The sequence below is a fragment of the Balaenoptera ricei genome, chromosome 3, assembly GCF_028023285.1.
Source record: "Balaenoptera ricei isolate mBalRic1 chromosome 3, mBalRic1.hap2, whole genome shotgun sequence".
Lineage (NCBI taxonomy): Eukaryota > Metazoa > Chordata > Mammalia > Artiodactyla > Balaenopteridae > Balaenoptera > Balaenoptera ricei.
In genome coordinates, this window is record NC_082641.1 from 175484127 (window position 1) to 175497832 (window position 13706).

The window sequence follows — 13706 nt, forward strand, 5'->3', positions numbered from 1 at the left end:
ATTGAGAGCCTGTTAAAGGATGGGTCTCTGTTATTTTGTCCTAATGGGGAATCAACTAAGATGTATAATTCTTGAATCATTTCGTACTTGAAAGTAGTCTTTAACTGATCACTTCCCTACCCTGATCCTAGTTAACGTTAGCAGCAGTTACAGTTGGGACACATGTTGAATTGTTTGAGAAGAAGCGGTTCTAGTGGGATAGCTTGACCACCACCCTCCAAAGAAGGATTTTAGGGCAAGATTGAAATCCCTTGTCTGTGACCAGACTCCCAGGATCTCTTCTTCCAGTAGGAAGGTCTGCAAAGTGTTTCTTCTGTTAACATCGCCAACCTTTGTGATCTCCTTACAAAGTGTGTGGGGTTCCTGAGGCTGACTTCTCTCTGGAGAGGAGTGTTTAGCTCTCTAAATTCAGGCTCAAAACAATTTGTTGTCCATGTTTGAGATGGAGCTCTTTTCCAGATTGGGTCATTCTACTTCATTTCTTTATTAGATTCCTAGCTTTGATAAAGTTTTCTATGAGACTGTCAACACTTAATAATGACAAGTGATAGTATTTTGCCCCCAAATCCCTCTTAATCACCAGTATCTGTCTAAGAGTTATTTAACTTCCTGCCTACCTACCCCACCAAAAAAAGTGCCTTTTTTTTTTTTTTTTTTTAATTTATTTCGGCATTTGGGATCTTTAGTTGTGGCATGCAAACTCTTAGTTGTGGCATGTGGATCCAGTTCCCCGACCAGGGATCGAACCTGGGCCCCCAGCATTGGGAACACGGAGTCTTAGCCACTGGACCACCAGGAAAGTCCCAAAAATGTGCTGTCTTGAAAGAAGAGAATCTTTATTCCAACTAGACTGTAGGATCAGTTTAGGTATTTTATTTCCGTAAAACTCTTTAGTAGAAAGATTCAAATCAAATGGAAAAATTAACTAGTCTTTTTTTTTTTGTCTCCCCCTCCCCTCCACTTAGGAAGAAAAGAGACTCAGAAGCCAAACCAAAGAACTGTAAGTATAGTTAACATGCCTTTGTACTTTGTGAAGCTTACTTGCTAAAATAAGCGTTCTGGTAAAAATAATGGATTGGACAGTGTTAAGTGCACTGATCATACATGTAATGTGTGGGTGACTTCTGCTCGTGGAAGGTCAGACCACCACAGTGAAGGCTGAGGTCAGCTGAGATTTAGCTGACCTTGACCCCAGGCCTGTTCTTAGTGGTGCTCATACAGCAAGCAGTTAGTCAGGTGGTGGTTAAAGGGCATTGAGCAGCTCTGTCTCTTCCCCACAGCTGTGAAAACGCTGTATGACAAACTGCCCCAAAGCTCAGTGGCTTACAAGAGTAAGCATGTTTTGAGCTTACATGTTTGCGGCTCAGTGGCCATTGGCTGATCTTGGTCAGGTGGACCCGCTTCAGCCCCAAGACTTGGCCAGCCTGGGTGTGCTCTCCTGGCAGTGGCAGCGCCTGAGGGCAGAAGTGGAAAGCAGCCTCTGACAGGCAGTGGGCTGAAGCAAATGTTGAGACTGGGCCTGAGTCTGGGGTGGGCAGAACACCTGAACTGAGTGGCCGGGCCCTGGCGGAAGGAGAGGTGAGGACTTTCCGGATGGCACCTCAGGCCAGCTAGCAAACCTGCACAGGAATCCGCCACAGGCAGGATTCCCATCAGGTTACCAGAGATCAGTGGAGCCCTGTTGTCTCTTCTGTTTTTAAACTACTGCGTGTCAGCAACACTCAGGTGAAGTGTTGATGGTGCTTCCGAGTTCATACTTCTTGAAGTAATAAATGCCTTTTGGGTTTCTTGCTCTGAAAACTTGCCCTTCAGATAAGAAAGACAATCCATGCTCTAACTTTGGGGAGGAGACCGTGTAAACCCCTCACTGGGGCTGCTGAGCTGACTGTGTGTTTCGTTCTGCGGCAGAACACCTAAACAGAAATCTAAGGAGGAGCCAGACGGAGATGCGAGGCCCGGAGGAGCTCAGGCTGAAATGAATGAAGGAGAAGACAAAGTAAAGACTGACTCTGTCACTTACCTCTACCTGATCCTTACGTTCCCAGCTGGTGGGGAGCAATGGCGTGGGGTAGGGCTCTGTGTTCAAGTCCAGCCCTACCTGCCCGTGGGGTGGCTCTGAGCAGGTTACCTGCTCCCCTTCATGGGGGTTGGTGGCTGTCACTTCGTGTCAGCGCCTGATACATAGTGAGTGTTCAGTTGTCTGTTTATCATAACAGTGGGGAGGGCCTCTGTGTGCCTGGACTAAGGCGTGGGACCAACTTCTCTTCAGAGCCTCTGCCCTGAGAAGGCTTGACGTGTCCCCCCAGTTACATGGTGTCATCACGCTTGTGCTGCTTTATCAACCAGTCAGTCTCCTGAGTTCTTCTGAGCCTAGCTCCTCCCTTCCCTGCCAGCTTCCCCAGTTCAGCTAAGTGAACACATTTAAACCCTAAAACACTGTACATTGATCCAGGGGTGGGCCTGTGTAAACGTCCTGGGCGGCAAGGTTATCCGCAGGGCTGTGAACTCCAGGGGAGGGGGATACAGCCGCTGGGGGCCGCAGCACAGGACTCTTAAGCTCCTTAGCAGTTTGGTCCCTGTCTAAGAGAAGCCAAACTAGGGTGGTCCCAGGATTGTCTCTGGTTTTCTGTCTGAGATCTAGAGAGCAGAGCCAGAGGTCAGACTTGCTGGGTCTTGAGCGTTCTCGCTTCCAGTGGGCACCCCTTCTTGTTCTATGGCAGATGATCCTTTCGGTGTTTCCCCCAGCTTGTTCTATCTAACATCTTATTGTCTCTCATCTTTTCTGTCTGGATATTCATTACCTTACTGCCAGCACTTGCCTGGCATCCCTTCAGATCTAGAGAGATCTTAGCGGTGGTGTCAAACCACCCATTTTCCTCAGACGGCAGCTGGCAGGAGCTTTAGACCACACAGCCGGCACTTTTGCCTCACGGCAGAAAAGGACAAAAGGATCAAACATTTGACTTTGTCTAATATTGTTGACTTTTCTTCTGTTTTAATCTATGTGTACATTTCTCGCTTTCTAGAGGTGAGTTGCATATCCAAAAGGTATTTTTTGTATGGAGGCTCAGCTGTTTTTAATGAGTTGGTGACCAAGTCAGGAATTCCTGCTTCTATTTCTTTCCCATACTAGATTCCGAAGTTTAGTGTTGTCACCCCCTACCCAACTCCTGCTGTCCCAATGCCTGTCTATATGACATCTTCACCCCTGACCAAATGACAGATGGAGCTATAGGCATTTTGGCCGACATAAGCAAAATGGCTATGATATTCCCTTTTACTTTGAGCTATCCTAGGACAGGGGTTGGTAAACTATGATCCACAGGCCAAATCTGGCCCTCTGCCTGTTTTCATAAACTTTTATTGGAACACAGTCATGCCATTTCACTTATGTATTGCTTCTGGCTGCTTTTGTGCTACAGTGGCAGAGTTGAGTAGCTGTGACACAGGTCTGCAGCTTGTCAATCTGAAAATGTCTGTTTGCCCTTTACAGGAAGTTTGCCAACTACCGGTCAACTCTTGTTTGTAGGTGTTAGGGAACTGAGTTAACATTTTTGAAGCCTCATCTCTACCCTGTAGACTTGCCCAGATTTTCCTGTTCTCTCATTCCACAGTGCTGCAATCATTAACTGATCCTTTGGGGTTTTGTCTCACTCTTGCTCAGAAATTAATTTTCCCCCCTTTATTTCTCCACCCACACTTTCCCCTCTCAGGATGAAAAGAGGCACAGAAGTCAACCCAAAGATCTGTAAGTGGTTAAAATACTTGTGCTTTTGTGCTATGCTTTGTGTAATTTAAATTAGCGAAATAACTGTTGGAGATCTGTGATGTAGAGGTTTACAGGGAATTGCTGGTGCTATTGGAAGATTGGATCAGTTTGGGCGGGGCTGGATAAGAAATCAGACTTTGGGCCCCATCTTACCTGACACCCTCTGCTACGTGGGTAGCACTCCCGTCACTGCACTGTCACGTGTCTCTTAGTTTCCAGCACCTCTCATCAGGCCCCACGTCTGAGGGTCACATGGGGCTTCTGAAGGCCTCCTTTCAGGATCACGAGTTAGTGACACACCTTTGGAGCTACTGTGACAAGGGGACTTTCTTTTTTGGATGGGAAGAAAGTGTCTGTTTGTTCGCCAGATCTATTCTGAATAGTTTGCTTTTCTGTAGGAAGACATTAGTTTGTCATTTTTTATGTGAATTGGCAATATAGTTTTGTTTTTTTTTTAAGCTAACATCTGACTTATTTGTTTATCCAATAGAGCTAGCAAACGGAGACCAGAAGAAAAAGAACCTGAAAGAGTAAAACCACAAGTTTCTGATGAGAAAGATGAGGATGAAAAGGTAAGGCCTAGTTTTTTCAATTCTACTGTGTTTCATAATATCCCATTGGCTGGAATATGTTAAAGTGATTTTTAAACAATTTTTCTTATGGAAACATTCAAACATACCCCAAGGCAGGCAGAAAAGGGTAGCAAACCCTCACATTCTCATCAGCCTTCAACAGTTATCAACCCATGATTAGGCATGTTTTACCCAAGCCTTATTCATTCTCCTTACCCTCCCTCACCCTGAAGATAAACAGATCCCAGACGTATTGCTGAAATATCTACAGAAGTGCTTCTAAAAGGAGAGGAGTCTCTTCTTAAACATCACCACTGGGCTTCCCTGGTGGTGCAGTGGTTAAGAATCCACCTGTCAATGCAGGGGACACGGGTTCGAGCCCTGGTCCAGGAAGATCCCACATGCCACGGAGCAACTAAGCCCGTGCGCCACAACTACTGAGCCTGCGCTCTAGAGCCTGTGAGCCACAACTAATGGAGCCTGCACGCGTAGAGCCCGTGCTCCACAAGAGAAGCCACTGCAATGAGAAGCCTGCGCACCACAATGAAGAGTAGCCCCCACTCGGTGCAACTAGAGAAAAGCCCATGCGCAGTAACAAAGACCCAACTCAGCCAAAAATTAAAAATAAATAAATAAATAAATTTATTTTAAAAAAATCACCACTATACCATTATCATAGCACAATAATATAAAAACCTAATCTCTGTTCAGATTTCCCTGATGGTCTCCATTGTGTGTTTAACAGTTGGATTCAGGACCCCAACAAAGCCTATATAATATACTTGGTTCCTGTTTGTCCTCAATATGTCATCTGCAGCTTCACCCTGTCCTCTTACTTGCAGTTGGTGGAACCAGCCAGCTTACCTGTAGCGTCTGTGGGTTCTCAGGCTTGACATATCCCTCCAGCCCTGTCCGCCTGCAGACCGGTAGTTAGGTCCAGAGGCTTGACCAGAGGCAGGTCTCTTGTTTTCCAGAGTACTTCTGAGGTGATGCTGTGTACTTCCTGTTACATCATACCATAAGGCATGGTTATCTTTTTGAGGTGTTACGATTGATCACTGAGCTCAGGTGCCTTCTGCCTGATCCATCCATTACAAAGTTCCCCTCAGCTTTTCGCCTGATGTTTTTAACAGTCATTGCTTAAATCCATTATTTCACTGGGAGTTGCAGATTGTGATAGTTGTGTTCTATCATTCCTTCGTTTACCCAAAATAATTCTAAAAATAAATTTTCTCATATATTAGTCAGCAGGGGCTGCCATAACAAAATATGACAGTCTGGGTGACTTAACCAATAGACATGTATTTTCTTACAGTTCTGGAGACTGGAAGTAAAAGTTCAAAGTGCCAGCAGGGTTAATTTCTGGAGAAGTCTTTCTTCCTGGCTTGTGGACGGCTGCCTTCTTGCTGGGTCCTTACATGGCCTTTCCCTGTGCAAGCACGTAGGGAGAAAGAGCTCTGGTGTCCCTTCCTCTTTCTAAGGTCCCCAGCCCTATTGGATTAGGTCCACACCCTTGTGACCTCATTTAACCATAGTCACTTCCTTAAAAGCCTTATCTCCAAATACAGTCACATTTGGTGTTAGGGCTTCAACGTAGGAATTGGGTGGGGGGCCAGGGACGCAACTCAGTCCATAGTACCCCTCTTCAATTATATACTTACTCTGAGGTACCACTTATACAGTAAAGCTATTTTTTGTTTGTTGTTTGTTTTTTTAAAGTGGTCTTATGAGTCTTTTAAGGAAGTCTGGTTATAAGAATTTTGTTTAGGGGCTTCCCTGGTGGCGCAGTGGTTAAGAATCCGTCTGCCAATGCAGGGAACACGGGTTTGAGCCCTGGTCCGGGAAGATCCCACATGCCACGGAGAAATTAAGCCCGTGCGCCACAACTACTGAGCCCACGTGCCCCAACTACTACGTGCCTAGAGCCCGTGCTCCGCAACAAGAGAAGCCACCACAATGAGAAGCCCGTGCGCTGCAACGAAGAGTAGCCCCTGCTCGCCGCAACTAGAGAAAGCCCACGTGCAGCAACAAAGACCCAACACAGCCAAAAATAAATAAAAGAAAATAAATACATTTATTTTAAAGAAAGAATTTTGTTTATAAGACTAGACACTGGAGATGGCTTGGGTCTCACTGGTTCTCTGACTGCCTTCCTGCCTCTGACTAGGTTTTGTGATAACCATGTACATTAAATTCTTAACTCTGAAGCATTATCCAGATGGAAAATACTTTTTTACCTTTCACTCTTTTGTTTTCTCCATTTAGGAGGAGAAGAGACGCAGAACTACATGCAAAGAACCGTAAGAACTTATTTTTGTCTTTATACAAAGCAGATCATAATATTAAAATGGTTGTCCTAGAAAGAAAGATAAAGGGGCTTTTAGTGAATTCTAGAGCAGCCTTAGCTTTGTATGTGATGGAGTGTGAGCCCAGGACCGAGACGTTCCAATTCTGCCGTGTGAGGCAGATCCCCTCCGCGTGGTGAAGACGCTTACGGCCTCGCACCTTGTCCCTTATGCAGCAGGGGGTGCTCATCTGTGTCTGGTGGATCAGGTATAACTGATGGCAGATTCTGATATGTTGTGAAATGACTAAAAAAATCTTCTGCTTCGTTCCCAGAACTGAGAAGAAAATGGCTCGAACCAAAATGGCAGTATTGTCCTCCAAGGTAAACATATATCTGGGAGTAAAACCAGTTGTGCGCCACTAATGCGATTGCTTGGGGCTGGCCCTCTGAGCGCCGTTTGTGTTCGTGCCTCCACAGACCGATCCTCTGAAGTGCATTGAGTGCGGACAGTACCTGGATGACCCCGAGCTAAGATATGAACAGCATCCCCCTGATGCAGTAAGTTCCAGCTGTGTTTTCAGCCTTATATTGATAGTGTCCTGTCTCTTGTGTCTCTAGTTAATGGTCATTGTCTCTCAGGTGGAAGAGATACAGTTGTTGACAAATGAGAGACTGTCCATCTTTGATGCCAATGAATCTGGCTTTGAGAGTTACGAGGATTTTCCCCAACACAAACTGACCTGCTTCAGGTAACTGATACGCCTCTGCTTTATCGTAACGGGGCATTTTCCTAAAGACACCTAAGTTCTTAATATCCTAGTGAAGTTTTTAACACCTAACCTGCAACATTTCTTAAGCTGCTAACACGAGATAAGGGCCAGCAAGCTGGTAGACGTCTGGTAGACGTTTGCTGGTGGTGGTGGGGCGGGTGGGTGGGTGGTTACAGCTCTACCTGTTAGCTCTTGAGCAGGTGTGCATCCTGAAGCTCATTCAGGTGAGGGCCAGCTGTGTGCTAGGTCCTGCACGAGGTGTTACAGATGCAGCACCTCAGCTCCCTGGTCTTATGGAGGCAGAACAAAAGTTAGGCCTGTCAGGTAGTAACACTGTGACAGATGTGAAAAGCATGGGGAGCAGAGAGCGGGTGGGGGAAAGTTGTTTAGAATGGAGAGGAAGGGACTGGAGCAAAGACCTCGGTGGCTTGAGAACAAGCCGAGGGGATAGTGAGGGAAAGACATCCAGGAGAAGGGAACGGCAGGTGGAGGCTGGGAGGTGGGCACGTTGGCTGGGGGAGACTAAGTGAGAGGCTGTGTGGCTGGAGCAGAGGGGCTGGGGGTGAGTGGTAGGGGAACAGGGGCCCGGGGAGGGGCCTGGACCCTGCAGGGCGTTGCAGGCCGTGGCAGTGATGCCGGGGTCTTCGGCGTGGAGGTCCGTGGCATCTGGGCTGTACCTTTGGAAGGGCCCAGACGGGCCTGTGAGTGAGCAGAGTGCCCGTGCTCTCCAGCCCCTTTGGTTCCGTTCTGTCCCCTCACTGGGGGTGCTTCACTTTGCTTCTTGTGGGAAATGGCTTGGCTCCAGGACCAGCCCACGTCTCCTTTCAGGCCTTGGCACGTGCTTTTCCGCTCCCTGGACCGGAGAACAGTAGGGGTGGGCGGATCGCCTCTCGTAGCCTCAGGTGGAATCGTTTCTGGGTAGCCTTTCCGACACTCCTGCCCCACAGTGGGTTGGGGGGCTCTGGGCCCAGGGAAACCCCGGTATGTTTCTCCTGCAGTACTCTGTGCACTCGCTGTGGTTGGTGGTGTCTCCCACGCTCCACGATCAGGATCCTGATCCGTAGTGGGATGCTGGCCACCTACCAGCGGTCCCCTGGCTCAACCTCTGCCTGACAGCACAGGTGAAACGTGCTGTTGGCATTGCTGACGTTCATGGCCTCATGCTTCCCTGTGGCATTCCTGGGGCAGAGGTTCAGGAGAACCAGGGGCTGGGGCCGCTGTAGTCAGGAGTGTCAGGGCTTGGGATCTCTTGGCCACTCCTCAAGAATAGGAGGTTGGGAAGGTGGCAGTAAGAACACTCTTCCTAGGAATGACATGCCTTTGTAGCATCAGGCCATTGGAGCCAGACCACCTGGGTTAATTAGGAACTCTGTTTACCTCTCGTACTTGGGTTGAAAGTGGCAGGTGGAAACAAGCCCTTCCTGTGAACCAGTGGGTCCTGCCCCTGCCTGGGACTTGGCACTTCTCCCTGATGTCACCTCTACTGAGGGAGCGTGTGGACAGCCCGTCAGGCTGGGCGCTGGGTCCTCCTCTTCTGTGCGTCTGTGGTGTCCTGCCCTCCCTTGGTCCATCTTTCCCACATCTTCAGGTCCTGATGGCAAGGCTGTGACCCGTGTCTGCCTACCACGCCTGGTAGGGGAACTCCACTCAAAGTGGTCATGTTTTAATTTTTTTAAATTGTGTGAGAGTCCAAGATGCGGATTTTTGGTTTCCAAGGGCCTAGGTGGTGGGAGCGTGATGGTGCTCGCAGACCTTCACGGATTCCACGTGACCCGCTTGGACTCTGACGGGTAGCACGGCACCTCTGGCCTCGAGGCCAGCATGAGCAGGTTCATAAGCAGAACCCACCCCAACCCCATGATTTTCTCAAGTTTGGCATCCTGCTTAATGATGCACATTCTCTCAAATGTCAAGGAGCATCTCTAGGCAGTAGATGCCCTTAAACTTGAGGCTGAACCCTCAGAGGGAGGTGGAAGTCCCTCCTTCCAATGTCCTTGATGTACCTCACCTTTTATGCTGTTGTATAATATGCTTCATTTTAATTTTTTTTAATGAGATGAAAGTCACATAGCACAAAATTAACCATATATGAAATGTTGTGAAGCAGTAAATCCACAGGAACAAAGCAGATTAGTAGTTGCCGGGGGTGTACGCCGAAAACCCCGGTGTCACTGCCACGGCCTGCAAAGCCCTGCAGGATCCAGGCCCCTTGGTCAGGCTCTGGGAAGGGTCAGGGTCAGGCTCTGGGAAGGGTCAGGGTCAGGCTCTGGGAAGGGTCAGGGTCAGGCTCTGGGAAGGGTCAGGGTCAGGCTCTGGGAAGGGTCAGGGTCAGGCTCTGGGAAGGGTCAGGGTCAGGCTCTGGGAAGGGTCAGGGTCAGGCTCTGGGAAGGGTCAGGGTCAGGCTCTGGGAAGGGTCAGGGTCAGGCTCTGGGAAGGGTCAGGGTCAGGCTCTGGGAAGGGTCAGGGTCAGGCTCTGGGAAGGGTCAGGGTCAGGCTCTGGGAAGGGTCAGGGTCAGGCTCTGGGAAGGGTCAGGGTCAGGCTCTGGGAAGGGTCAGGGTCAGGCTCTGGGAAGGGTCAGGGTCAGGCTCTGGGAAGGGTCAGGGTCAGGCTCTGGGAAGGGTCAGGGTCAGGCTCTGGGAAGGGTCAGGGTCAGGCTCTGGGAAGGGTCAGGGTCAGGCTCTGGGAAGGGTCAGGGTCAGGCTCTGGGAAGGGTCAGGGTCAGGCTCTGGGAAGGGTCAGGCTCACAGCTCAGTGGGTGTGAGGTTTCATTTTCAGCAACAAGAACATTTTGGAGCTAGAGGGGATGGTTGTACAGCTCTGGGTAGGATGTGTTTGAGAAGCCAGTGTTTCTCCGCTAGCAACTCACCGAGGGAGGGTGTAGCAGGTGGCGCCCTTGTGAGATTTCCCGCCATCCCACTGTCAGTCTCGCTGACCTCTCCACGTTGCCTTTTCAGACACTTACACTCTTGAGACCCAGGTGGGCGAATCAGGTAGAAGCTGTTTGGGTGAAAGAACACTGCACTGAGCCAGTGTTCTGGCAGCCAAGGAGACAGCTGAGTCTAGGGGCTGCACGTAGTCCGCCTCGCGTCTGAGCTTGACTGTACTTCAGCCTGCCTTTGGTCAGCTGGTAAATCCACTCTGTCGCCTGTCTAGCGTGTACTGTAAACGAGGTCACCTGTGCCCGATCGACACCGGCCTCATTGAGAAGGATGTCGAGCTCCTCTTTTCTGGTTCAGCAAAGCCAATATATGAGGATGACCCGTCTCCTGAAGGTAAGTGGCACGTTCCAGGTTGTTTGGGACAGTTTACAAACAGAACTTTGAGATGAGAGCAGTATTCAACTGGAACTATTGCCTCTTAAAGTTAGGGCTTGAGACTGGGCTGTGAGCAGCTACAAGCAGACTCTCTCTGATGGCTCCAGTAAGGACTGCCCGGCTCAGCTGATAAGAGGTGTCGGCTCAGGTGGGCACTCAGTGCCACTTAACCCTCCTGGGTTTTTGAGAGGCATATTCTTAGTCTACTTCCCTTTCAGAAAACTTTTTTTCCCCCCTTTTAGGTGGTGTTAATGGCAAAAATCTTGGTCCAATAAATGAATGGTGGATCGCTGGCTTTGATGGAGGTGAAAAGGCTCTCCTTGGCTTTAGCACCTGTAAGTATGTGACCAATCGTGGACTCTTCTGGGATCTGAAAGGGGCCTTCGCTCCTGTCTTTCGTGGGGCTTGGTTGGGCTCTGGGAAGTGTTAGGCTCACGTGACCATGTGGAAAGCATGTCAGGTTTGAATGGAATGGCCTCTTTTTTTTTTTTTAAGATTTATCATTTACTTATTTATTTTTGGCTGCATCGGGTCTTTGTTGAGGCATGCGGGCTCTTCGTTGTGATGCGCGGGTTTCTATCTAGCTGTGGTGTACGGGTTTTTTCTTCTTGAGTTGTGGCATGCGGGCTCCAGGGCACGTGGGCTCTGTAGTTGTGGCGTGGGTTCCAGAGCGCGTGGGCTCTGTAGTTCGCGGCATGTGGGCTCTAGTTGAGGCGCGCGAGCTCAGTAGTTGTGGCGTGTGGGCTTAGTTGCTCCGTGGCATGTGGGATCCTCGTTCCCTGACCAGGGATCGAACCTGCATCCCCTCCACTGTAAGGCGGATTCTTAACCACTGCACCACCAGGGAAGTCCCTGGAATGGCCTCTTATATTAGCTACAACTGGCCCTGGAACTGACCCTCCGGTGTAAAAGCAGGTCATGTTCTTGCAGCTGAAACCCAGGCCGAATTCCAAAAACCAGAATCGAGCCAAAGGAAAGCCACTTGGCCAGTCTCCGTCCTCTGGCTGGCTCAGACAGGCCCCTTCTGAATGAGCTAACTCTGGACTGTACTTCATGTTTTTTGACATTTGGGTACAGAATGACTCTTAGCCTGTTCTGTAGGCCTCGTAGCCTCATCCCTGCCCTTTGGCCACTGTAGCTGCCATCAGGTTCAAACTGCTCTCTTAAACATCTATTCACTGCAGCATTTGCCGAATACATTTTGATGGATCCTAGCCCAGAGTATGCACCACTGTTCAGCGTGATGCAAGAGAAGATCTACATAAGCAAGATAGTAGTTGAGTTCCTGCAGAACAACCCTGACTCAACATACGAAGACCTGATCAATAAGATTGAGGTAAGAGGTTTAGGTTATTCACAATATGGGATTCACACCTGTTTACATGAGATGTGCTAGAAAACATGTTCAGAGTCAGCAGAAATGGTTTGTTTGATTTAGACCAGTTTTGCTTAAGCCTAAGGGAAACTTCTGATTTTTTTTTTTTTTTTTTTTTTCCTAAAAGACCACTGTTCCTCCTTCTATGCTCAACCTGAATCGATTCACAGAGGATTCTCTCCTTCGACACGCCCAGTTTGTGGTGGAACAAGTAGAGAGTTATGATCGGGCTGGGGACAGTGACGAGCAGCCCATCTTCCTGACCCCCTGCATGAGAGACCTGATCAAGTTGGCCGGGGTCACCCTGGGGAAAAGGTAAGGATGCAGCAGGAATGAGACTGAAGGCGTGAGACAGAAGGCAGAGCATCCTGTGCGCCCTTCCCAGCCCGCTAACACCATGGAAACTCTCTCCCAGGCGAGCTGAAAGGCGGCAGACCATCCGGCATCCTGCCAAGGAGAAGGACAGAGGCCCCACCAAAGCCACCACTACGAAGCTGGTCTACCAGATCTTTGACACTTTCTTTGCGGAGCAAATTGAGAAGGATGACAAAGAAGACAAGGAGAATGCCTTTAAACGCCGGCGGTGTGGCGTCTGCGAGGTAACCTTGCCTGCTCCCCTTGTAATCTCTGAGGAACTCACTTCTTTCTCTTTCTGGCTTGAGAGTCTCACTGCCCAAATGTGACCCCTAAAACAGAAGCTAGAAGGAAGAGTTAGTGATCTGGGGGGACTTGCATGTCTTCTGGGACGGCTGTCAAAGGAGGCGTGCTCGGGCACTTTGCCGTCAGCGCCACTGTTGTTGCAGAGGAGCCTGGCCTCCTGCGTGCCTTTGCTCTGGCTGCATCCCACCGTGTCCTCAGGCCCTGGTGTGAGGGCGGAGGGAGTGACTGCCCCACAGAGGCGCTGCTTCCTCCAAGTAGGGACGTCCACCCAGGAGCCTGCCTTGTCTCATGGCATCAATTCCCTGGGAAAGTGGGGACTGTGTCCAGCTTAGCTTTGAGGCCTGAAAAGACCTCTCTTACTGAATTTTTTAATATATATTTACTTCACTCTAGAGGAATTAATCCCCTTAATTCTATGACCCAGGGATCGGGTCTGTTGGGTAGGCCACAAAGTTCGTTTGGGTTTTTCCATCCAATCTTACGGAAAAACCCGAACAAACTTTTTGGCCAACCCAGTATTTTGGTATCTATTTGACTTAACTTGGATGAAAACTTAAACACAAAAATACAGCAGCTGCCTTCAGAACTGCCCTGTGTTCACACCGGCCACTGACTTCAGAGTGTCTCCTTTGTCTTCGGTGGCTGGCCTTAAATAGGAATTTGCATGTCCTCGCCATTCTTGTTGTGGTTTTACTTTATTTCATCTAGCACATACGTATCCAAGCTTTAAAAAAATTTTTTAAGAAAGTATACGTAAACTGGAATCTTTCACAGCTGTTATGTGTGTTTGTTTGTTTCTCTTTCGAATTGTATTCATGCACATTTTTAATTGAATTCTCACAATACCCCAGTAGGTGAGTCAGATGTCTCCCAGAGACAATGTTAACATGACATATTCAAAGACATCCAGAAGCCAGGAGTAGAAGTGAGCTGGAACACTCCTTACTGTGGTGCCCCC

At 48.9% G+C, this 13706-nt stretch overlaps 1 protein-coding gene across 2 annotated transcripts in view; it reads left to right on the forward strand.

The window, feature by feature from the left end:
* The window catches only part of DNMT1 (DNA methyltransferase 1), a 42995-nt gene that overhangs the window by 14756 nt on the left and 14533 nt on the right, over nt 1–13706 (forward strand). For both annotated transcript variants that reach the window (XM_059918464.1, XM_059918463.1), the window contains exons 9-21: nt 966–1000; nt 1909–1996; nt 3714–3748; nt 4260–4341; nt 6607–6641; nt 6961–7009; nt 7106–7186; nt 7268–7377; nt 10553–10671; nt 10956–11048; nt 11898–12049; nt 12216–12403; nt 12504–12687. In XM_059918464.1, coding sequence (XP_059774447.1) covers nt 966–1000; nt 1909–1996; nt 3714–3748; nt 4260–4341; nt 6607–6641; nt 6961–7009; nt 7106–7186; nt 7268–7377; nt 10553–10671; nt 10956–11048; nt 11898–12049; nt 12216–12403; nt 12504–12687 — 1251 coding nt within the window. The remainder of the gene's footprint in view (nt 1–965; nt 1001–1908; nt 1997–3713; nt 3749–4259; nt 4342–6606; nt 6642–6960; nt 7010–7105; nt 7187–7267; nt 7378–10552; nt 10672–10955; nt 11049–11897; nt 12050–12215; nt 12404–12503; nt 12688–13706) is intronic.